The sequence below is a fragment of the Lineus longissimus genome, chromosome 10 (assembly GCF_910592395.1).
Source record: "Lineus longissimus chromosome 10, tnLinLong1.2, whole genome shotgun sequence".
Lineage (NCBI taxonomy): Eukaryota > Metazoa > Nemertea > Pilidiophora > Heteronemertea > Lineidae > Lineus > Lineus longissimus.
This window is the reverse complement of record NC_088317.1, coordinates 9,079,069-9,105,689: the sequence shown is the minus strand read 5'-3', so window position 1 is coordinate 9,105,689 and position 26,621 is coordinate 9,079,069. Positions and strand designations below refer to the sequence as shown.

Genomic DNA, 26,621 nt, shown 5'->3' with positions numbered 1-26,621 from the left:
TCTAGAAATGACTTCTTCTCCTCTAGTTGCTTGTCAAAAACTCTTGGCCATTCTGGTATACTTAATGAAGTTTCATCAGTAAGATTTTCACCTCCTGTGTTGTATGTTGTGCCTGGCCTTTCTGGAGTTTTAGTGAATGAAGTTTCATCAGTAAGATTTTCACCTCCTGTGTTGTATTTTGTGTCATCATCTTGAAACTTTTTATTAATACCAAAGATATCATCATAATTTTCACCTCCTGTGTTGTATGTTGTGTCATCATATCGAGGCTTTGGATTAATACCAAAGATATCAACATAATCCTCAGGTTTGTAATCAGATTCGTAATCAGGATCGTAATCAGGATTGTAATGTGGATAGTAATCACTCATTTCATAATTTTCACCTCCTTCAGCCATAATTACTTATTTATCTAACCGTAAAAACAATCAATGTACCAACAACTGAGTAAAGCATGAATTTAATTGTTTCATGAGTATCATCCACCCTCTCAACTTTGGTGTCAAGTTTAGTAGTAGTAGGAGTATTCTTTGAGGTTTCAGTTGTTTTTGGTGTATCAACATTACTCTTTAGTGTATGACTGGTCATTGATGTATCAACACTACTCTTAACTCTTATTTTCTTAGAACTATTTCCTTCCATCAGTGGTGGTGGTAAGGTCTTTTTGTGGTTAATGTCATTCTTACCGGGTTTAGCATTTTTTGGTGCTATGAAAATGTTATTATTGTAGTTATCCAGCTTACCAATAAAGAGTACCATATTTGATCCTATGACATACAATCCTGGTGCTATTACATAATCTAGTCTTGTATGAGTGTCACTCACTGCTTTTTGGTATCTTTGAATTGAAGTGGGAATATCAGGATGTTGATTAATCGAGTCCTTTAATAGTTTGTTAAATTCCTTCTGAGCATCCAATTCTGTACCCGGTACTCCAATTATTGGTGTTCTGGTCAACGCCTGAGCACCCAGAATACAGTAAACATATGTTCTTATTGTGTCATTCAACCTCTCTATTCCAGGATTAGAGAAACCATTTGTTTTAAATATCATGAATTGATGATAGGTTTGACATTCATTTTGTGTAATTACATCAAATACATTCTTGTGTTGTTTCACATGATACTTAATGAAAGTATCAGGATATTTGAAATTAGCCATTCCAGCATCCCAGTCTTTACTGAACATCGGTGGCATTCTATTTTCATGAACTTGCATGAGGAAGAAATTGATTTTAGAATCATTGATGTAATATCCGGGATCAGTTATGTTCGGGTTGTAATCCGGTACACTCCATGACCTCCAACCACCGTTATTTTCAAACACCGAGAAATCGTACTCGTCTTTTAAACCAAATTCACTCAATAACCCTCCTAGTTTCCTACGGTTAATGTTATTGTTTGTCTCATTAAAATCACTTTCACATGGAATTGGTATCTCTAGATTCTTCATGATCTTCAATATTTGATAGTAAACATGAAACCTGTAAATTGACCTTATCAATGGGTCACTGTGATTCAAGTGATCGTCTATTGAAATACCACAACCTGTTGTAGCAAACCAAACAGCCATGTTAAATTGGTTCTGGTAAAACGATAATGGATTCTTTTCCAGTCGCAGACAGTCTTTCTTATTTTTCAGGCTCAAAAACCCAGGTGTTATCTTAGTTTCTTGTAGTCTGAAGAAGTTATTAGTATTAACAGTTACTTCTAAATTAAAGAAGTCATAGGTGAATTTACTTTTATGTTGATTTGCTATTGGATAATACATTTAATTTACTTGAATTTTTTCCTTGAATTTTGGATAATGAAGACAGTAAAAAGGCCATTTATTTTAATGGAATAACCCATTGAGCTCTAGTATTCCCTCACCATTTCATTGACCATTTCATTGCAACGCTTCACTGGGAATCTCATGAATGATAGAATATATGTATTGTGGTGGATGGTTCTTTGGGGGTTGTAGGCTAATTTGGGGCAAAAGACCTGTAAGGGCTTTTGGTCAAAATAGCTTAGAAATACCTACATACCTACCACCACAATACATATATTCTCTTCCTGATTTCTCAAATTAGTCCAATATACCTTCTTACTGATATTCGACATCGCCTCTTCCGGGCTAAAATTACATTGTTTTTCCCACTCTGGTACATGTAACACCCGTTGCTGTATATTCTGGAAGTGAAAATGATCACATAAAAGCGGAAGGAAAGGACCCCCAACCCCAACCCGTACAAGGAAATTCCTTGTTAGGGAATTAGACTCCCTGGATTAAGATTAAAGGCGGGAAAACTCATGTATTAATTATCTTTGGCCTTTTTCATCTTTTCACAGTCTCGAACATAGTGTTGATCAGATCCGCAAAAGAAACAACCCTGGGCCATAAGCGAACCTCTACCCCTGCCCCTACCTCGATAATATGGTCTATACGGTCTACTATAATACCCACTATAATTGCCGTATCCATTATATGGGTAAGGAGATTGACCCGCTTGAAAACCCTGCATCGGCATCATATTAGTATTGGGTGGTCCCTGAGGGTACAGATTCGTCAATGGCGATGGCTACCTCTTTTGCTTAACCTTTACATTTTCACCTTCATCATCATCTGAATCAGACACCTTTACTTTCTTTATATTCTTCTTCGACGATTTCATGCACTTATTAATGGCATTGGCCACTACATCAGCTATTCCGCCCCCCAAAACCGTTAAGAAAAATTGAGCTAAATCTATTTGCCCTGAAGCTTTGTAGCCTGTAGAGATAACTCCTGAAAAACACTTGCATCTTCCTGCGCATTTAACGTGGCTATTCTCGAAAGTTTATCCAAATACAAAAGGATGAGGGACTCGCTCGGATCCACCTGGCATGCCAGGGATCTCACCTGGTCCTTAGCCTCCTTCACTTCTTTTGCACCAGTCCCCGTACCCGCTTGAGGCTGACCTCTCCCCTTAGCGACCTCCTCACTTGCTATCCGCGCCTTTTTCTTTGGTGGCTGTGGAGTTTCTGCACTACCAGACGCCTGTGGTTCCTGAAATATAATGATACTAGTATAACCACGATATATATCCATTAAATTCTACCACCTGGATTATCCCATCTAACGTCTACTTCTTCGTACTGAATATTAAGGCATAAATCTCCTAAGAAACTAGAATCTTACTGAATGTTACCAATAGTAATAACCACTCTGCAGCAATAGGTATCATTTGTTCAAACACCAATCTGATCTAAAAGACAACTTACCACTAACTCTTGACCCCTAGGCTGGCCTATCTCATTCGCATATATTATCGCCAAGTGGAGGAAAAGTCGAAAGTTAGACCCACTCGGTTCTCTTCCTGCTAAGTCGAAAATCTCTTCAGCAGGCGTGGCCGTTAACTCGTGAAACGTCTGGCTAATGCGTTCTACCGAAAGATCCGACGTTTTGTCCTCCATTGACACTTGTGCGAATTGATTGGGGAGGTCGGAGCCAAAATCCCGAAATCTTCTTATTAATGGCAATAAATCTCGATCCTTCAGCGAGTGCCGCCTCTTTAGTAATGTCGGTAAAACCATCCTAAAAGATATAAATGACACTTTAAGTATACCGTGTACGTTCCATATTGTAATTGTGTACCTTAGTCTACTCTTAAAATTTGGTAAAGATCGGGTGAGCCTTTTTTGCCGAGTTCTACTCATTATGCCCCCGCTGAAGTGGGGGCATTATGTTCTTAGGTGGTTTCCGGCCGCCGCGTCCGCGTCCGCGTCCGCCGCACTGAATTCCAGACTATAACTCAAGAACCCCTTGCTCGGCTGACTTGAAATTTTTAGGGGGTGTAGGCCTAGTGTGTCAAAGGGTCCCTATTGTTTTTTGGCGCGTTCCAAAATCCAATATGGCCGCCAGCCGCCATCTTAGATTTTCGCATTCCGCTCGTTTACTAGCGAACCAGAGGTCCAACAGTCTTCAAACTTTTGTGGTGTGATGGTCTATGGTAGGGGAGGTTCCCTATCGATTTTGTGCCCGACCCGAAATCAAAGATGGCCGCCAGCCACCATCTTAGATTTTCGCATTCCGCTCGTTAACTGGAGAACCGGAGGTCTAACAGTCTTCAAACTTTTGTGGCATAATGGTCTATGGTAGGGGAGGTTTCCTATTGATTTTGGGCCCGACCCGAAATCAAAGATGGCCGCCAGCCACCATCTTAGATTTTCGCATTCCGCTCGTTTACGAGAGAACCGGAAGTCCAACAGTCTTCAAACTTTTGTGGCGTAATGGTCTATGGTAGGGAAGGTTCCCTATCGATTTTGGGCCCGACCCGAAATCAAAGATGGCCGCCAGCCACCATCTTAGATTTTCGCATTCCGCTCGTTAACTGGAGAACCGGAGGTCCAACAGTCTTCAAACTTTTGTGGCGTAATGGTCTATGGTAGGGGAGGTTCCCTATCGATTTTGGGCCCGACCCGAAATCAAAGATGGCCGCCAGCCACCATCTTAGATTTTGGCATTCCGCTCGTTTACTGGAGAACCAGAGGTCCAACAGTCTTCAAACTTTCGTGGTGTAATGGTCTATGGTAGGGGAGGTTCCCTATCGATTTTGGGCCAGACCCGAAATCAAAGATGGCCACTAGGTCCCCGACTTGGTGATTTGTATTCCGCCCCGTAAATTAAGAACCGAGTGAGTGACAGACCTGAAACTTATGTGGTGTTATCACCTAGTGTAGGGGAGGTTCCCTATCCATTTTGGGCCCGATCTGAAATCCAAGATGGCTGCCAGGCCCGACTTGGTTTTTCGCATTCCGACCTGTAACTCAAGAACCAAGTGAGTGACAGACCTGAAACTTATGTGGTGTGATGAGGTTGTGTAGGGGAGGTTCCCTGTCGATTTTTGGCCTGACCCAAAATTCAATATGGCTGCCAGCAGCCAACTTAGATTTTGGTATTCCGATTGTTAACTGAAGAACTAGAGGTTTGACACACTTCAAACTTTTGTGGTGCAATGGTCATTCAGGGGATGCTCTCTATCAATTTTGGGCGTGTTCCAAAATCCAATATGGCTGCCAGCAGCCAACTTAGATTTTGGTATTCCGATTGTTAACTGAAGAACCAGAGGTTTGACACACTTCAAACTTTTGTGGTGTAATGGTCTTCAGTAGGGGAGTTTCTCTATCGATTTTGGGCGCATTCCAGAATCCAAAATGGCCTCCAGCCGCCATCTTAGATTTTTACTGAGATGAGATAAATAGCCACGCAGTTGCTATTCATTGATATCCGAGCATTGGATATTCTGTGACAGACATCAGGAGATGAGATAAATAGCTAGGCAATTCCTATTCATTGATATCCGAGCATTGGATATTCTGTGACTGACACCAGGAGAAGGGATAAATAGCCTGACAGTTGTTATTCATTAGCATGTAAGCAATGGATATTCTGTGACTGATTCTAGCAGATTGCACTAGCTACCCGGCAGTGACTAGTCTTTAACTTCCTGGGTACCAGATATTCTGTGACTGATTCCAGGCGATCGCATAATTGATGCTGTTCCAGTAACAGGGTCAACAGCTTGCCCACTGATCTTCTGTGTAAATTGCTAGCAGGCAATCGCCTTGGAAACGGCAAAAACTTAAAAGATCAAGGATATGACAACGGCGAAAATAGTATAGACCACGCTTCACCTCTGTAGTGAGTAAATGGGAAAACCAACCTCTGCTGTTCACGTGCATGTCTATTGTCAGACCAACTAGCCCACTCAACAGCCATATTATTGTGGATGTTATTTGAGAGCCTCCACAAAATTTCATAAACAGCCACAGAGAAGATATTATCGTATTTATGCGCTTATAAGCGCACTGCGCTTATATTCGAGGTGCGCTTATAGCCACAATTTCATATTTATAGGCTAAATAATGCGCACAATGAATAGACCAGAGCGGGGGCATACATTTGCAATTTGCCCCAATTGCGTTATATATTTCTAGTTCCATCTTGTACTAAAAATTTTCATAATAGGGTTGCCTATGTTGATTAACGAGGGTCACCGAGACCTCAATGCTCAAGCGTCTATTACTACTTGTCCCCAAAATACATGCACCTTGAATAAATATTCCTTCACGCATCACCAAGCTAAGCGTATACTGCACTGGGCCTACCACAATTATTCCAAAGACTTGAATCCTTTTGCATACCCGCCGGCTCCAACTTTAACATAATAATGACACAACAATGTTTGAATGTGAATATTATTCAAACCGGACAGAAACTCCATTGGCCTATACACTCGCATAGTAACTAACAGAATGTACCAATTCATAAGTAGGCCCTATATTCACCCCAATACCAGCGTCTATGACCTTATCCACAGCCCACAACATAACATACACCGAACATGATCTATTATGCCATGCATTGCACTCACTCCCCTGCCTGCATCATGTACATGCACGTACAATAACAACAACACGTGTACCACCTGTACATGACCCTGTACACAGCGCGGCCATCTTGCCCGCTTTCACCAATATTTCAATTTCACAATTCTCCAAAAACTGCGATATATTCCACTCTCAAACAGCCCTTTCGCGGCTAATTGTCCTTGCGCGACATTCATCTCTCATCTGGCCCTTAAGCGGCCTGCCCTTACGCGGCATAAATCGAAATATTTACCTGAAATCTCGGGAGTTCCGAAGACGAACACCACCGGATTCGTCACGCAGGATAAAATGGACGAGTCATGGTATTCGCCGTGTAGTGTCGCTAGTGATGTTACAAGATCATTGTTTTATGTTGCACCTGTTGATTTGCGTCATTAACCTTGGGTGAAAATAACATAATCCCTTTTCGCTGACCGTAACACTACTGTAGACATGGACAGTCAATTATAATCGTATAATTCATGAATATAATAGTATAATTCATACCTTGATTTTGTGTCATGTCATGTTTTCAGATCTAAGTCAATAAAGTAACATGCTCTTGACAAGGAACATGTGACACGTAAACAATGACAAACAAAAATCCTATGTAACCCTGGCTAGTAACCTGGGTGGCCTCCCACTGTTTGATAAAACGCAATGCAAATGAGCGATTGAAGTCAATGCTATCTGTGCTTATAAACGCTGCTATGTGCAACAAAAATATCTCATGTATGCGAGTAAAACTGGTAATAGCAGGTTTTGATATCAAACGCAGGCTGCTGTGATGACAATCACATATGATCAATTGTTGCTGCATGTGATTTAAATTGCAGGTAGCAGCAGTTTAAACCCACCGTTTACATTCGTAAATCTCTTTGACCCTTTCCCAGGCGATTGTAAATGTATCCAACATAAATTTTATGTATTTATGCTGCCTGAAGAAAATTAATTGAATTTCACTAAATTAAGATGTGTCAAGGTCAAGGTGAGTCAAGATGGTCAAAAATGGGTAGGTTTTGTTTTAGAATTTGCTGGTGAAAGGGTTACATGAAATGCTTGTACCTTATAGTCAGACACATCCTTTCCTCTGGGGGGTACAGTAGTAAAATTTGTCATTGATATACATTTCCTGGTGGCGATCTATACAACAAAATATTTCCTCTTAATCTTTAGGTATCAGCAGTATGGCCAATTCCATAGCAGGAGGTAGTTTCATCAGCAAGGTCCTGTTAGCAAATGCTGATGCCTTGTGTGCTGCCGCTTCACCTTTGATAGAAGAAGACATTGCATTGTAAGTATGTTAAAGTCAGAGTTTACTTTGGTTTGGATGTCATTGCCCAGTCACAGGATAGTCAAAATTTAGTTTTTGTTTTTCGGTGATGTTGGTGACATTTTTGTTTACCGTAGGGGTGTCTGTACAGTACCGCAGTGTATGGTGTCATCGTCGTCTGTATCCTGACAATCACATATGATCAATTATTGCTGCATGTGATTTATATTGCAGGTAGCAGCAGTTTAAATCCACCTTTTACATTCGTAAATCTATTTGACCCTTTCCCAGGCGATTGTAACTGTATGCAACATAAATGCCATGTATTTATGCTGCCTGAAGAAAATTTATTGAATTTCACTGAATTGAGATGTGTCGAGATCAAGATGAGTCAAGATGGTCAAAAATGTCATTGCCTAGTCACAGGATAGTCAACATTTAGTTTTTGTTCTTCGGTGATGTTGGTGACATTTTTGTTTACCGTAGGGGTGTCTATACAATACTGCAGTGTCCGGTGTCCTCGTTGTCTGTATCCTGTTTCAAAAACAGCGGCACGTTTCTTAACCGCTATGGCTATTAACTTGAAACTTTGTACACAGGACCCCCAGGTCAGGTGACCTCCGACACTGCCTGATTAGATTCTTGACTTGGCCACCATTCCAAGCAAGGATACATCACATGCCGATCTTGATTTGACCTACTTTTCAAGGTTTTGGAGGTCAAATGGTGTTAATTGGTCGTTAGGCTTTAGTATGGGACTGTTTTAACTGCAGTAACCATTCGTCTCTCATTTGATACACACATACCATACCCTATGGTTAGGTGATCTCGGTGACTATAGCTTGGTTCAATCTGATTCACTGCTCGTCCAGCGAGGGGCCTAATCTGAAAACCTTTAAAATGTGATTGTTGCTTGACTACTTGCCTGATTGCTACCAATATGATATCATGGGTACATTTAACCACCATATACAGTATCATATGTCACATGGGTTTTTAATTTGACCTACTTCTATAGGTCACAGAGGTTAAATGGCATACAATTTTTTGAGATCATCATCTGACTTGACTTACTATCTCGGGTGCCTGACTTACTTTCTCGGCTGAGCGCTTGACATACTTTTTCAGGTGCCAGACTTACTAACTGGGCCAGGCACTCGACTTACTATTGGGCAGCTGACTTATTAAGTTGGGTGCCCAACTTATTCTTTTGTGAAAAAATATTATTTAAGTATTTTGACAAGTGCTGCAACTCAACCATACCTCCAATCACTACACTGTTTGTCAACACGCAAAAAAATAAAAACCCCGAACTTGACCAAAAGCCCTAAAGAGAATTAAACCTATGACCAAACACCATGATCTAACACCACTCACTGAATGACAAATACTTTGAATCGGACCCATGACATGACCTAAGCCTCACCCCTCTACATATCAAAAATCTGTTAAGGAATTGAAATTGCCATGGCAAACTGCAACGTGGGCACTACCATTGTATGGTTACACCCTGTAGCCGATAGGTTTGTTTCGATAAGTTTGGCACTTGAGTCACAAGAGAGTTTGAGATCGGCAACTAATAGCAAAACTTATGTGTATACTTATTATTTTTGCCAAATACGTCATCAATTATGGGACTGATTTTTTCCCAAGTTGTACACAAGTGAAATATTCCAGCATGGATATAAATGCTCTGGCTGTTGACTCCCGACTGAGATAACTAACTTCAATAATTAAGGAAACTACATTAGCTCTTATCTTATTACAACCACCAACATATTACCACAGTCAGAGAAAAAAGGCCGGTTTTGTGGTCCCTTTTCTGAGTTCAATCCGACTGAAGCACCCAGCAGTACTGATCACATGTATGATGGTCACATGGGTGGCGACTGAAGTGTGAGATTGCTGTAATTGGTTAGGTATGGGAAAAATGTATTTCAATCCGTCAAATTCTTATATGCAGGCCTCAGCTGAATACAAAACCCATCACAAGACTTATTCATGCTTCTATGCTGTCATCATCATCAATGGGCGCTGAGTCTATTACATAATCATGTTTCTATACGCAGAGACCAAAAAAGGAAATGAAACGAACTGCCATTAAAAACAATCTTTTTTTTCTTTGTATATTCCACTCTAATTTCAAAATAATTCACATCATATTTTATGTGGGGTTTACACTTACACCTAGAGGTGTTATCTTTTACGTCTAGAGTAGGGTTCTGATAGAAAAAATGAGTTTGATCAGCAGTGTGCCTTCAAAGTCATGAAAATAAGGCAAAGGCGAAGACAGCACAGCCGGTAACGTAATCACCATCGAACAACTTGTATCGTCAACTCATTGTCCATTCAGACTGAGTTTGAAGTTTGAATACATACAATGGCATCAAAAGACAATTTGTATTATAATTCATATTTTATTGTTTGCCAAAATATCACGCATTTGTGAGGCAAGCTGATATTTTTCACAAGGCACTGGTGGAATCGAACCCGCATTCATATTACATTTTTGTATGAATACATTATCACATAAGTTGGGGTTTTCTCAAGTCTATATACGTTCCAACGTAAGCGAATGTGTATAAGTATACGTATACGTGTTGCTAATAAGTATATGTATAAGTTTTGCTATAAGTTGCGGATCTCAAACTCTCTATTGAGTTGACACCGGATAAAGTACCAGTAAGTAGGGGGCCAGAGTATGAGCAATATTTTAATAGCAATCCCAGCAATTGTAGATCTCCAATTCATTTGTTTAAAATTTACTTCCAACTGTTTTAGGGAGGACTACACTGAAAGGTGTGTGATGAACAACTACTTTGGTATCGGCCTAGATGCCAAGATAGCGTTAGATTTTCATTTAAAAAGAGAAGAACATCCTGAGAAATGCAGGTAAGAACTTCTGCATGTTCTGGCCAGATGATCCTCATTGCCAAAATGACTTATCAGGCTCTACAGCTGGAAAATGGAAAAGATGTTGGAGAAAACCTTCAGGTCACACACCTGTAATAAAGTTTTATGCCATTTTTCAGTAAAATCAGAAGTATCTAAATGCTCATAACAGTTATTTTCCCAGGGAGGAAGGGTTTGTCAGCCAAATAGACCTATGCTGACCTGCCAATCCCTGAAATTTTCATTGTTCGTTATACATGATAATTTCAGGGTTTGGGGGGGGGGGGGTCTGAAGTTAGTGAGGTCTATATTGATGGCTTTTAACCCATCAATCAGCTTCTTGAATACCGACTGGTTAGTTTTAGTCCTAAAAAACTGAACAGTGACCCAATTGTACTACCTTTTCATTTTCTTCATTTTTAACACACCTTATTCACAATTAAAGGAGAAGTAAAATTTTAAATGAAAGTTACCATTCGATTTTTGTATAGTGAAACTGCGCCATGAACTACATATTGTAGTTTCATGTACAGATGCAAACTGATTGGTTTGATACTCGTGTGCGATTTTTAGCTATGGTCAAAAGCTTGCAGTGTTGATAACAAATAGTGGTCACTGAGAGGATTTTGTAATGAAGTGATGATATCAACAAATCTCTCCCATCACTCTCCTTAACTCCTTGGAACATTTTTATGTTTGTCATTTGATTTCCCATTTCAGTCGTACCAAGAACATCATGTGGTATGGTATGTTAGGTGGCAAAGAACTTCTTCAGAAGACATTCAAAAATCTTGATGAACGAGTACAGCTGGAGTGTGATGGACAACGGATACCCTTGCCAAGTTTGCAAGGCATTGTGGTCCTGAATATTGTCAGTTATGGCGGCGGGACAAACTTCTGGGGTGGCACGAAGGAAGACGATGTAAGTTTTTTTCAGAATATAGAAGTCAAGGGGTGGTCGGGCGTATTTTGGATATGATGAATGATGTATTGCGTGTACTGATCATAGTCTAGAGGGCTTGGTTTTTTCAGCAAGATAGAATGTATATTTGACTGGCATAAGGCATTGGATTCCAATGAAGGAATTATTTAATATTATTTCATTTAAAAAATACAGTTATTTTTTTCATGCTCATAATTACTTAAATCCATCAAACAGTCCAGAATTTAGATACAGTGTCAACTAGGTAATATGAGTAAGGGCTCATCTCTCATAAGACACATACATTTGACAAAGATATTCTATTTGTTTTGAAGAGTTTTACTGCCCCAAGTTTTGATGACAAGATATTAGAAGTGGTTGCGGTGTTTGGTAGCATTCAGATGGCTATGTCACGTGTCATGAACTTACAACATCACAGGATTGCTCAGGTAAACAAATACAAAGACATCGCTTGTGAGGCCTTGTTTGGATTCCTGCCTGCTTATGTTTCTTTACTCAACTCATCTCTGGTCACTTGTTTGATTGCCAAATACTAAGTATTTATAACACACAATTAATTAAGTGAAGTATCATATTTTGTATTGTGTATTGATTTCGAAGCCTCAAAAACTGCCTGAAAACGGAATATCTTGAAGTTGACCATGATGCAGTCATATGCACTAGCATCTGAAAAAAGGAAGGAGAAGGCACTGTGGATTTAAAGCCAGTAGACTTCCTATTTTGTGTAAAACGTTTTGGACATAATTGGCTTCTTAGAAACAAATGGTAATCCACACTATGCCTTAGAGCATTCAGGAGAATGTCTGTCTGAGTGAGTTACTCTTACCTGTGTGATCTTATTTATAGTGTCGGAGTGTAAAGATCTGCATAATGGGAGATGAGGGTGTGCCTGTCCAGGTAGATGGTGAAGCATGGATACAACCACCAGGGTATATGAGGATTGTACATAAGAATAGAGCTCAGGTTTTAACGAGGGATAGGGTAAATATGAGATATTTTTTCTCTCTTTATATTGATATGAACTTGATGTTTCAGTTTGCATACATTTGTTACTATCATAGAACTTAGAAAACTTGGTTTCATGACTCGATTGGGTCTTTGCCTCATAGCCACCCTGTCCAGAGTGAAGAGGATATGGCGTGACATCACCCAAACTTCACCCATTTAGATCTCTGGTACTTTGAATATTCCTGTATACCTCAGAATGGTGGACAATGAGTGCCGAGATAGAAAAATGCCTCAACGCTTTCGAGCTCAACCTTTGCCGCAGACTTCTCAACATTCACTACATGTCTCATACTACCAATATCAAGATCAGATAGCTGTTTGTTCAGCACATAGGATGACACGATAGCTTACTGACTATAGCTAAGAAGAGTGGCTCAGGTGGTTTGGCCTTGTGTCAAGAACAAAGGAGACCCTTGCGAACATCATCCTGCAGAGCACAGTAACTGAAGATGCGGCCGACCAAAGGGGATTAGGATGGACGATGCAAAATCGTGGATGAGAAAAAGGATTGGAGAGCTGATTTGCTCACAGAGCAACTATGGTGTCACAAGGTCAATTGTATAGGATTGCCCCAGTGGCTACCCCGATGGCCGCTTGGCTGTGTGACATATAGATGGATAGATAGATAGATAGCTAGATAGATATAGACCTGTTTCGCTTGTTGGCTGCTCTCTGAATCTAGCTTTTCCATGTGGAAGGTTTGGTGAACAAAAGAGTCATCTAGGTCCATCATCAAGCATGTGCCAACCAAGTTAAGTCTTTAAATATACTCTTTCTTTGGCTTTGCTCACTCGATTGTTTCTTAAACTCCATTAACGGGATATGGGGTATTCGGCCTGCAGTCTGTAATGCATCATGAAATTGGAATATTTCACTGTCAAGACTGTTGGGTCTTCAAACTTTCAATAATAGTATAAATACCCTCTCCTTACCATGCTTTTTCTCACGTTATCTGCCAGGAGTTCGAGAGTACTTTGAAGTCTTGGTCAGAGAAGTTGAAGTTTGATCGGCCGACAAGTCTGTCATCTTTATATCATATCAATGAAGATGAGTCAACGATTCTACAGGGATTTGTCGATTCATCAGCAGCACTTATAAAGAGGTATGTCTGTTTGTTTGTAAAAATTATTGAGAGCTAAGCATTGCCTAAAACATTATTTTGACCCACTCAACAGAGCTAGATGGGGAAATTATGTTGATGCCCCCGCTTAACGACGTTGACCTTGGTGGCATTGTGTTTTCAGCTAGTCACTATTACCTGCAGACTTGAAAATTGTTATAGATTTTCGGCCTGAGACCAAATCCAGGATTTGTTTTTTGCATTCCTCCCTACAACTCGAGAACGGGTTGAGTGACAGATGTAACACTTAAATGGTGTGATGACCTAGTGTAGGGGATTATTATCTCCCCGCTTTCCAAAAAAAGGGGGGAGATATTGTACTACCGTACACCGTCAGTTCGTCCAAAAGCAATATCTCCCTAGACCGGTCAACATGCCAACTTGCAACTTTGGTAAATGTTTTGTACTCCTCCAATGATGTGCACAGCACCCTTAAAATTTTGATCCAACTCTGTTTGTTGCCACCAGGGGGTGATATGTGAAATCAAACAAAGCGCGAGAGCTGGCTTATAAGTGTTTCGATAATCAATTTATGGTAGGTATAGCAAGGATAATTTACATATCAGATGGGTTTTTGATTTGACCTACTTTTCAAGGTCACAAGGGTCAAACAGCGTAAATTGGCCGTTAGAGTGTAATAGGGCACGTTTCTGAACTGCTATAGTTATGATCCTGAAACCTACTACACATGACTCCCAACATTAGATAACCTCTACCCCCCAATTTCTGTCGATCTGATTTTTGACCTGGCCACCAAACTGTAAAGGTTTAAAGGTAAAAACTTCAATATCTCACTTATTAGTGACTTGTTTTCAGTATTATTTGATGTAAGGTACTTCAAGCAAGGATACATCACATGTCGCACGTGTTTTTGATTTGACCTGATGTTCAAGGTCACAGAGGTCAAATGTGACCCGCCATGCAAAAACACCAGTAGGGAGCAAATTTTCAGTTTTGAGTTGCTGGTGCATTGTGAAGTTGTTAAATTTGTAGTTTCTATACACACAGGTTTCAATTCAATGTGAGGATCACCGGCCCATTATAATCTCATACCTGACATAATTTTTAGCTCAGCTGACAAAGTCAGCGGAGCTAGTCAAATAGCTATTCAATTGGTGTCCGTCCTTCCATCCATCCTTCCATCCATCCAGCCATCTGTAGACAAAGTTTGGCATTTTGTAATCATACAACCGAGGCACTTCAAATCTAGTCTTGCTTATAAACACCGCAGAAAATGTTGCTTACGGAAAAAAATTTGGACGATTCAACTCAAATTCAGCTCCCCAGGGGGCAAAATGCGTAAATGAAAAAACAATTTTTGGACGCTCTATTCCAGCAGATAAAAGCTTGAAATAAAGTTGAAAAGGTCTTCATGATACAGAAGTTTTGATATAAAATAGATTAGTGTCGATTTATGTCACCAGTTGGCGGTAGTGAGCAAAACTGTTGTTTGACCCCGGATGACCCCGCTTTAAATTTCCCGCCGAGATTACCTGGAGAACTATCATCAAGAAAATGGTGGCGACCTTTTTATTTCTACCGGAGCGATGATTTGCAAGTGACAAATTTTCTTATTTAAGCCTTTACGGAAATGTATTTTGGTACGAAACTTCACACGTTTATAGAAAAGATCAATGAGAATGTGTTCAAATGCCCTCATAACGATGAGTTCAACGGAATTTGGTCAAAACAACCTTCGAATGGAGTCAACTTTCTTTGCGAAATTGAAGCGACGACCTCATTATTTATCGTAATTTATGCAGATCTGAGTCCAGCTGATGGGTGATGTTCTGATTTGTGTTCAAACTATTGGAAATTTCGGAAATTAGTTCTATTAATTCTACTATTCTGCAGGAGTATATTATAGCCATTGATGTTGACAGCTAAAAGCACGAAAACTTTGTTGTTGATTGTCGGGGCGGATTGATATGTGGTTGTGCGTTCAAGGCGATTAGGTCATTCAGTTAGTTTGAGAAAGATCATGATCATAAAGATGCGTGTTGTGTTATCATAAGCGGAAAATAAGTTGAAGTTATTATTAGTACTAGGATTCTTACATGAGTAAAAAGTAGACGTTTTAAGCAACACAATAATGTTACTCCCGTAAAAAAACTGTCAATTCTCCTTACCACAGAAGCCAAGCCATCGCTGTTATAGTGCTAAGTTATGCAGGGGCTTAATCAATTACCTGCACTCCCTGTGGGGTGAATAACATTACCTTTTGAACAGCTGGCTGTAGGGGGACATGTAAACAAAAATGTATTTTTAGTACTTTTGGTTGCTGGACTTGGGTTTTCCCGCAGTTAGGAGCTGGGGTCAAATTGGTGGTCAATTGTTTATGGGTGCTGTTTTAGTCAGAGGTAGCCCTTGATTATGAAATGAAGGGATTTTCAAATTAAGGTGACCATGGTCTTTTTATGTTCTCACCACAGCTTTCATTTTCAATACTTGATGGATATGAAGAGGCGTGCGGAACCTGACATGGCCTTACCAAGGAGCTCCTCACGGTGCGGGAACTTCTAGCTTGCCTGTCGACTAAGTGCCTTTTTGACCGAGACATTGCTACATGTAGGAGGAGCACGCATTTTAAATTTATAGTAGTGATAGTACAGTTGGTTCGAGCCATTTGGAAGCCGACATGTGAAGGCCTATCTGGGTTCTCCTTCTTCTCTGTATAAAAAGGGGCATATTGCTGACTAAGGAACAAGGCATATTGACATTGCCTCATCATCTCTATCGGACCAATTGATATACTTTTATATGCACGCATACATCACGCCATTTCAGGGTCTGAGTCTGTGGACAATTGGTTTGATTAATTTGTCTCTTCGATATTGCTCCTTTATTGCATTAGATTTTCATCGCAATGCAATCTATTCAAGATGTAGCCAATTTGAACCTGTCTGCGCCAAGGATAGATCGACTCACTAGGGATACGCAGTAGTACACAATGTCATGACCCTTTGTATTGTAAATTCCAACCACCTGCAGGACAGGTCAATTTCTCTCAATAAAATTAATTTTGTTGACTCCTGTAACCTTACCTTATTAAAAAAAAGACAGTGGTGTTAGTCCCAAACTGGTCATTTCTATTTATTTTGACCTCTGTTAAATCAGGATACCTCTCAATTACAGACAGCATTTTGTATCCTTGTGCTGTACAACCCAGCCTGGACATACCACAGTTGTCCATGGAGAAGTCTCATCCTCTCTGACACTTCTTTTCTGTAAAGCTACCGATACAACATACTGAACTAGGGATATATTCCGTTGCCTCCTGTAATATTTACATACCATGGCTGATTAGTTCAATCATATTTCATCCAGCTGGCAGCTCTGCATTGGAAATTTTAGTGGTATATCGTGTTCTCTTGACCTTCAGACAGTAGTATAAAGCCGATATTTACTACTTTACACCCTCAGTCCTATGTTATTAGGTCATCCAGCTGAGCGCCAGGCCCTTGGGCCTCTTGTTTTATAAACCTTCCCAAAATATTCATCAAGTTTGAGGGTGAAAGACATAAATGTATCACTTATGTACGTGATTGCCTCCAGAGCTTGGCAAGTAGTACATTTGAGCAAATGAAGAGAAGAGGGAATCTACTATAAATTATTATTAAACTATGGACTGAATAGATACAGTACACACTCACTGCACATGCTTCAGATAATGCAGGAAAGTGTATGGGGAAGGGAGTGGCAATTGTAGAACTAGTGAAATAGGTCTAAATAATATCACCTCTTTCAAACGATTACATGTGAATATAGCTAAGATGTTACCTGATATAATGCTGTTGGTTGTTTGAATAATTTGGGATTAAAAACAGAGAATATGGTTGGATAGAAATAGGTGGTGATCTTCCAAGTTGGCTCTCAGCTCACTGACTGATGAGTTCCATTATTTAAAAACACACCAAGAGGTGGCAGCACCTTAGTTGACCTAAATTAACACTACCAGTCCTAAACAACTTGGTTTCTCAGTTTTCATGAGTTAAATTTCAAAATAATTCAAGATTCTGTACGCCAAAACGCGGTCGTAATTGGGGATTCCCTGTTTTGTATAGAGTTCTTAAAATAGTGCCACTTGTTGAACAAACTATCTAATTGGGCACATGTGAGTTTCAGGCGCTAACTTTGAATTGTCATTTTTTTTTAATGATGCATTACTGCGCGGAGGTACCTTTTTGTATGGCGAGTCACATATGTCCTAAATTGGCCATAGGAGTGTACATGTGACACTCATCTTAACCACTAAAGCTATGAACTTGAAACTAAGTACACTTGACTAATTAGGTCAGATAATTTTGGTTCGATCTGATTTTCCACCAGGCCACCAGGGGGCCAAATCTGAAAAGGTAAAAAGTGCAATATCTCGCTTATTAGTGATTTGTTTTTAGCTGCGCTGGCTTTGCAGCTGATGGTTTGTACTGGAGCTGGTGGAAAGTAGTTCCAGCAAAATTGTTGCATTTGAATCAGAATTTGCTGCAGCTGTACCAGGAAATGTGCCAGGGTACCAATATTTTGAACTCTTGATTCGATAGGATTATAGGCCCCCCGTTAGGACGGGGTGCGTAAGATATACACGTGGGGAAATATGTTCCTTATTTGGTCAATCCAATCCATATACCAACAATTTTTTTTGTCGCACTTTTGATTTCAAAATGGCGCTGATTTTGCGGGGTGATTAGTATTCTCGTCACCAACCATCTCGCACACTCGTCACCAGGTAGCTCCCTCGGAGTCGCATATTTCATTGCCGTTGGTTGGATGTAGGCTCTAATTATTCAATTATTAAATCACTTTAAATTTTAGAACCGCCCCCGATATATAATGCCAACATAACTAGAAAAATCATTTGTATTTAGCAGCGTTTCAGAAGCAAAATCATTATCATAATCCCAACGCCGATTGCGCGAGCAAATTGGCTTGAGTTCCATTAATGACCAAATTTCTACACCCTAGTGGACAACGAACAAACTACAAGATGTGAGTAATAATACTATCCCGTCTCTCTTGAGCAGCATTGAACCAATTTGCCATGATTGGACCGAACAAATTTGAACTAAAATAATTTGTATTTAGCAGCGTGTCACAAGCAAAATCATAATCATAATGAAGATGCAGCAGTTTCGCGTAGACCAACCATGTGACAAGCCATCTTGAGACTTGGGGTACATACTGAGGAAGTAGGGGCTTAAAGGGGGCCAATCAGGAATACAACAAAAGAAGATAAGCAGTGGTTTGAATGAGATGTCATGTAACAAATACTACTGAATTTACGGCAGCCATGATAGTGGTTGATCGTCTGATATATCGATTGTTTGATACAATGCATTATGAAGGCTAAATTGCTATTCATGGGATAAAAAAAAAAAAGTGAAACTGTCTAGTGTCATCGAAACTGCCTAGATTAATGAATGAGAGCGTTTTCCCACCTTAGGTTTGAGCCGGGCCTAACAAAACTCCCCATTTTTATAGGCGTATTGGCTATTGATTTCCTTTAATGATGGCTTCTCAGGCCCTGTACCAAAAAGAGCCAGATAAATGAGCAAGATGTAGTCCAACAGCATGTTTAAAGTCAATAAAGAAATTTTAATTTTAATTTTTAAGCCCCGATTTCATCAAAGGATGATTGGGTATGGTCCCGAGCTGGTTTTTACACTGTGCTCGCATTTTCTTCTAGTAATGTTCCAAGAAATATTCCCAGAAATGATCATAAATCACAACACGTGACTTGGTTTAGAAATCTAGGTCAACGTGACACAGTGTTGACACGGTGGGCGTGCTGTGCTTCGCGTCCTTTTTACATGCACGTGCAGCTGTTGAATGAAGACGACTCAGACTTTTACAAAAAGCGTCAAAAATAATTGATTCTTTTCTTAAAAGGGTAAGTAGACATGTTGCAAACATAATTGAATACATGTTTCATAGATTGGAAGGGTGTTGAAGAGGTGTCATCATTTTTGAGCCGAATGGCAACATTTTCAAGCCGGAACCGGCGGAAGTGTGAAGTGTGTGTGACACATGTGGAAACTGCATGCATTCAATCGTTCCGTGCAACTGCAATGCATTGAAAAAAAAGGTTTAGCGGGAACTATTAGGCCTATACCGATTTCATAGCTTCATGATGATTTGCCATCTCTAATAATAGTAATAGACACACTGCGAAAATAAACTTTGGCCATTTTGAAACGACCCTTTTCACAGGGAACATTTGTTGACCACGGCATAAAAATAAAAGTAAAAATAAAGGCCTACATTACAAGCTTGTTCAAGCAATTTTCTTCAAGTTGTCAATGCCTTTCAATGTTCATGATATTTGGAATAATAAATGCTTTTGGTGATGATTTGATTTAAAACATGACTTTTATGTCATGGTAAACGTACGCTGCCTGTGAAAAGATGGCCGGATTTATTTTCGCATACGGTCTATTAGTAGGCTACTTCAATTTCAAAAGCGTCAAGAATTGTATGTAGGCCTATCATTATTCATTTTAGTCCTAGACTGTGAGTAGGGCCTGCTAAAGATTTAGTCCAAGGACAACAAGGTCAGGTCAAGCAAGGCTCCACCACTCGCTGCACTCTGCCTGGCTAGAGACCAGGCATACACCACAGGATGAGAACTGCCAAATAGTATGAATGCGAAATTGAATCAACTTGAGAACGGGAGAAAAAAATAAGACTGGATCATACATGAAAAGCAATTTGGCTCCGGTGAGAGCGAAGTTACAATGGGGGAGACCCCCCCCCCAAACCCCTGTACTTACTACATGTTTACCCAGTGCGATGGAGGGGACCCCCCCCCCCCCCATGATGGAACCCTCCGTAAGTTTTAGGTAGTTTCAATAAATTATATATCATCGTGCGCACCAGCATTGACCAGTCGGAGGAAGCCATGTTGAGACCAAAATGAAACAAGAGCAAAAAAGACTGCATTGTTACATACAATGACGTGTTTGTTGTGCCTTTAATTATGTTTGTTTTCATTTTGGCCCTGAATTAATGGATTGGAAATGATGGGATGATATTTTTGCATTTTATTGATATTATTTTGATTTAGGCTTAGCTGAAATTGGACAATTGCGCCATAGTCATGTGGGACCAGTCCATTATGTGCAGGAACAACTGAAAAGAGCAAACAAATTTTTAGTTTCCATGTTTCGATTAATTGATAATAAGTTTGGATTCTAGTTCAATTTGTACTCACCTTCATTTTTTTATCCATTTCCAATCAAGGTTAAAGTGTGGGACCAGTCAACTCAATTAAAGATATCTGCATCAACAACTGAAAAGAGTAAGGTAATTTTTTTTAGTTTCCATGTTTCAATTATTATATTGAGAATAACTTTGGATTCGATTTCAATTTTTACTCACCTTAAATATTTTATATCAAACATTTCCAATACAATCCAAGTCAAAGTGTGGAACCAGTCAATACAATTAAAGATATATGCAGCAACAACTAAAAAGAGTAAGGTAATTTGTTTTATTTTCCATCTTTTGATTATTAAATTGAGAATAAATTTTGATTATGGTTCAATTTGTACTCACCTAAATATCAAGCATTTCCAATACAATCCAAGTCAAAGTGTGGGACCGGTCAATACAATTAAAGATATATGCAGCAACAACTAAAAAGAGTAAGGTAATTTTTTTATTTTCCATCTTTTGATTATTAAATTGAGAATAAATTTGGATTCTAGTTCAATTTGTATTCACCTTAATTGTTTTATATCAAGCATTTCCAATACAATCCAAGTCAAAGTGTGGAACCGGTCAATACAATTCAAGATTATGTACAGCAACAACAGAAAAGAGGAACTTAATTTTTTTAAAGTTCAATGTTTCGATAAATTTGGAATTTTGGATTCAAGTTTAATTTGTACTCACCTTAAAGGGAAGGGCCCGTCAAAAAATGGGGAGTTTTGGACGGCCCGGTCAAAACCTTAGGTGGGAATAAGGTTTCATTGATAAATATAAGGAGTTTCAAGGACCCCAAAACACTTGCAAGGTTTAAGAATTACTTGTCTGTCATTGGTTTACGTTGTCTTATCATCAACATACACTCATCTTGAAAAATAAGACAATATTTATGACCAATGCGACCAATTTTTACATTCATTTTGCAACATTACCGTTAACGCGCCCCTTGCAGATTCGACATGTATTTGGATGTTTTGCGACAAAATGCCTAGTCTAGTTTCTTCTTCATTTCGGATAAACGAATAAGTTACACTGCCGTTCCTTACTGTGGGAATCGAAGGAGAGAGGATAGGCCTACTTTATTCATCTGATGTTGCTCATGACAGCCAGACCCCGTTAGCCAAAGTTGAGCGAAATAGGTGGAATGCCTCTCAGCTGGATGTTTATAATAGGTCAGATAAGCTGATTGATTGCACTCCGCGGCCTTCCTCCTAGACATCTGCTATTGCAACACAGACACCACCTGCCTGCTGTGTTAAGTTTACCTGTCTTACTGGGTTCATTACCCTTGGTGCAATATGGGTATGTGGATTAGTGGATTAGATCGAATGCACTCAATGTGTTGCTGACATGGCTGAATGGGGTGCCTGTGTAGACGTTTAAAATGTCCTACGATAAACTTTCCGGGAACAAAGGATTATATTATGCGCTGGAGATATTGACGGTCATGGCCTCTATAGAACCATGTGCCATAAATAGGCCCGGACACTTTTTCAAGGAGGGACACTTTCTACTTTTACACCGGCTTCATAAATCGTTCTTTAGATCATTTTTACAACAAGCGGACGACGATCCATTGTTTTTATGTGTTAGCACTGGGAGAATGTCAATAGTGGCTTTTGAAAATTATCTTGCATTCCTGAGTCTATCGGTAACCTATTTACAGGTGTAAAATGGCATTAAGCAGGTTACTTCTGAAAGAAATAATTAATCTTGACCTGCTTGACGGGCTGCTTATGATGTCATTCTAAATCATCAGGCCGGTAATAATGGGAATGGACCACTGATTTTGATTTGTGGGTTATCATTATGTTAGCGTATTTTATAACTTTTTCACAATTTATTTTGTCCGACTTTCTCTACTAATTCATAAGACTGTCAATATCATTAGGTCTGCTTATCGATGTTTACGAAACTACTTTTCACCAATTTTATAAGCTAACATTGCGTAGGCTGAGTCCAGCATGTGAAAGTCAACTTATGGCATTACTCCCTGTTATCACAGACTTGACATTGGCATGTCGTGTAACTTTTGAATAATAATCAAAGATCAATCAAATCTCACTGCCACAACCACTAATTAAAAACTATGTGTCCGACCCAAACAGACTCTAGGAACCGGTCAACATTTCATTAAAAACGGCACGTTCCGGATTGATGAGACCATCTACATGTTATAAAAGTTATTAGGTCTGCGTATGTTCCCTTTCCAACTTTCCAAAAGTGGAGGAGGTCGATTGGTCATTGAAGCAAAGTTTTCAGGATGTCGCCATGGTGTCAGCATTTCGAATGGCTCAGTCATAGCATAATTCTGACCCTGGTTAATAGGGGATTGATTTGGACTGAATCATCAATCGTTTCGCTATGGAGTCAAATGAAAGTTTCAAAACACCATTTGACATCTTGATCACTTTCTTCAGGTAAGCATCCTTATTATTCAACGCCGACACCATTCTATGTTTCATAATGAAATTGTCCAGATGCAGTATAGATTGGCTGACTTCTTCATTAGAATATCATTGTAACAAATAAAGATTGAAATTGATTATTCATAAGTGCTTCATGGGGAATCCTGTCAAATCACTCGCAACTCCTTCCATTCGGGACTCCTCAGTAAGAGTTATTGGTCACCCAGAGGAAACAAATCGATTCACCGCCTACACTTTTACTCCGATTTTGCTGAAAATTGGTGACAAAGAGGCTTGATGTATTCCGCACAATTCGTAGGAAGCGAATTTCGAAAAAATGATTCAAAGATTTTTTTCTAAGTAAAAATGGCCGTTGCTAGGCATGGTTGCTAGGCATATGCTGCCACAGACATATCCACGGAAAAACTGACAATAAGGGTCTGCACTGCGTTAGCGACGACCCAACAAGAGCAGGTCGTGTTCCTCAACCAATCCCGAAAACGTGTTTTTCATGCAAAAAATAGAAAATAGAAATAAGGGGCTTTAAATACCAATGGATCAATGAAATGTAAGCAAGCAACTCGTAAGCCTTTAACCAATCCAAGCCTGCAAATTAGGTGGTGATGGCTAAACGGGTGCGATATTGTCAGGGTGGGTATTAGGCCCACTAGTTCAGGCAGTGAACACATCCAAGCTGGGAAAACTTCAGCCCAAGGTTAAAGCTAGTAATAGGCCCCTAATAAATGAGTAATAATATGTTAGATAAGCTGGCCACGAGTGATTCCGGGAACCCCGCCACCCGCCAAATGGAGATTAGGGGTCCTCTGATTCCATGTGGTCCTCCGCCCCCTACCTCACTTTTTTATTATATATCGTCGCTCCTCTCCTAATAGTGGGGGTGGTCAAATTCGGATGGATGACAGTGAGCCCAGGTAATCTAGTTGTACCCCATTCTGTCCCACCGCTTTGCACACGATCGCTCTTCGCAGGGCAGAACAATATTGATTAAAGCCTTCAAGGCCCCTACGTCATTATTGTTTACAGGCCTAACTTAAAAAGCAAGGTACATGTTTAAACCAGTCTGATTAAAAAAACTATCAAAAAAAAGAAATGTTTTTTTCACATAGGCCTACTATAAACAAACAGTCCGAAAAAGCAGTTACATCCTGCACCAATGCAGACACACAGGGGGTTAAACTAGAATAAACACCATCTTTTGATCAACTACAATATTGCAATATAGAAACAAGCATCCGACAGGACCGATCAGGTCTTCATCTGAAGCATTGCCATTAGGCCTACATTGAGTACACTCTGATTTTGTCAGATGATGTGCCACTTACAGGCAGGAGTAACGATAACAAATTCCGCAACACCTGCTGTGGTAGGTCAGCCAGACATGCCATATGAGATTAGGCTAGATTGCAAATTGTTCCTACAGCAATCTTTACAATAACCATGTAACCCATTTTTGGTTTTACTTTTTTTCATCATAATGCTCATAAGGTTTTCTGATTTTACATTTTGAACAGTATTTATACTCAAAAATGTGCATGAAGTTAATAAATATATTTTTACATTTTCTCTTATATCGTTTCCGTTTAAAACAATAACCGTCCCCAGAACCTCCAGATGTTTATTAATGAACATTTCCTCATGGAGGTCATGAACATAATTTAATCATTCTAAGTTAATAGATTTTTCCTCCTCACGATCTTGTTCTTGCATTCTTCCATAACAAATTTTTGGGTTGGTTCTAAGATAAATTTTAAACATTGGACATTTTCCAGTATCATATATTTTATCATAATATTCTGAATACTTCTCCCCCAACTTTTTAAATTGACCCTGAGTTAAATATAAACTTCTTTTATTAACTTCCTCTACAAACATATTGTGCTTGTCAGATCTCAGCACCCTCATATCATTATACCATGTTTTTTTATCAACCAACGAACTGTAGTAGTCGTCAAATGAAATACCAGTTTTTACCACATGTTTACTTATTCCCTTTAACCTTTTTGACTCAGATGTCTCAGTTTTATAGGCATACATTTTACCTTTCAAAACAATAAGATCTTTAATTTCATCCCCAGCCAATTCATCTTTAAAATATCATGGGACTTTCACTTTACTCCTATCATACATTGGATTATCTTTTGGATAGTTACTGAAGTCGAAATGTTATTTGAGAATTGTAAGGTATTTTGTCAAATCGTCAGTCTTTAACTTAAGACAAAACTATCAGTGTCAATATAGAGCAACTCTGTGTTTTTCTCCCCAAAGTGTGGTTGTAAAGTATCGTAGTAGAATTTGTACATTAGTAATTTAGATAGTTCTAGAACTGTCACCCAAATGTGAAATGGTTTGTTGAACACCATACTTGTTTTTCTCATCATAATTGCAACCAAATCCTCGTCAAAGATAACTTCCGAATCGAATTTAGGATTGGCGTGTTTCCTCATTGCAACGTCGGGGTCTGTCACCTACTCAACATCCTTCCTGTTCCTTATGTTTTTCACCGTTTTTTCCATAAAACGCGTTGTTCATTAATTTGAAAAAATCTTTCTCAAAGTCTGTTTTGGCCACCATTCTCTGTTTGGTGTTGAAATCGATATATTTTCCCAACCACTTTTTCTGCCTAAAACTTATGACATCGTGAATTTCTTTCAACACCATTCCTTGCTTTAGGTAAAATTATAAAATCCTGTAATATACTATGTAGTTTTTGTTATTTTTCTGATAAGATAAGTTTCTCAACCTTTGGTCTCTTCTCATCCCCCAGCAATTCATTCTGGTAATCACTCAATTCCTCGTAGGGAATAAATAATGATTCCGGACAATACGGAAAATTCAACGATTTAAACTTTATTTTTGATCATCAGCTTTGAAATATCTAGTTCACATCACCCCAGAAATTCCACCTCTTATTGCTTTTTTCAAATAGCAGAAAAGAATCAACTTCAGTTAGTAGATCGAGATTGATGCCTGTATATTTCAGTCAAGCTTGCCAAGTGAGACCAGGAGCGGAATAACAATGACAAGGATCGATTTCAAAATAGTTTAAATTGACATCTCTAAATTTTTTCAAAAAGGTCTGCCAAAAGTAACTCATCAGATTTTAGGTACAAATATATACATTTTCCATGGTCCCAACTCCCACTTTCTTTCACCTTGAAGTGATCCCAAATCTCCTTTGCTTTTTGATACACCTCCGGAGATTCCATTTCATTTTCCAAATCATTAAAAAACATATCTTCTCTGAGTTTTTCTTCATTGTAACTTTCTTGTGAGGTGTAAAAATAATATGGTACAGAACCTTTCTTTCTTAGTAATTTGAAGTCTTCATTGTCTGGATAAAACTTCCTGGTGATTTTGAACT

At 39.2% G+C, this 26,621-nt stretch overlaps 2 protein-coding genes across 3 annotated transcripts in view; one reads left to right on the top strand and one right to left on the bottom strand.

The window, feature by feature from the left end:
* The window catches only part of LOC135494968 (diacylglycerol kinase delta-like), a 782,762-nt gene that overhangs the window by 552,271 nt on the left and 203,870 nt on the right, over positions 1–26,621 (top strand). For both annotated transcript variants that reach the window (XM_064783336.1, XM_064783337.1), the window contains 6 exons: positions 7,569–7,686; positions 10,447–10,557; positions 11,278–11,479; positions 11,815–11,928; positions 12,347–12,481; positions 13,468–13,610. In XM_064783336.1, the coding sequence (XP_064639406.1) occupies positions 7,569–7,686; positions 10,447–10,557; positions 11,278–11,479; positions 11,815–11,928; positions 12,347–12,481; positions 13,468–13,610 (823 nt within the window). The remainder of the gene's footprint in view (positions 1–7,568; positions 7,687–10,446; positions 10,558–11,277; positions 11,480–11,814; positions 11,929–12,346; positions 12,482–13,467; positions 13,611–26,621) is intronic.
* LOC135494971 (uncharacterized) lies at positions 592–6,683 on the bottom strand. Its single transcript, XM_064783341.1, has 3 exons — positions 6,646–6,683; positions 3,246–3,558; positions 592–3,030 (listed from the first exon to the last, which is right to left on the bottom strand). Exons 2-3 carry the CDS (start codon positions 3,555–3,557, stop codon positions 2,731–2,733), a joined length of 612 nt encoding a protein of 203 aa, XP_064639411.1. The 5' UTR covers position 3,558; positions 6,646–6,683; the 3' UTR covers positions 592–2,730.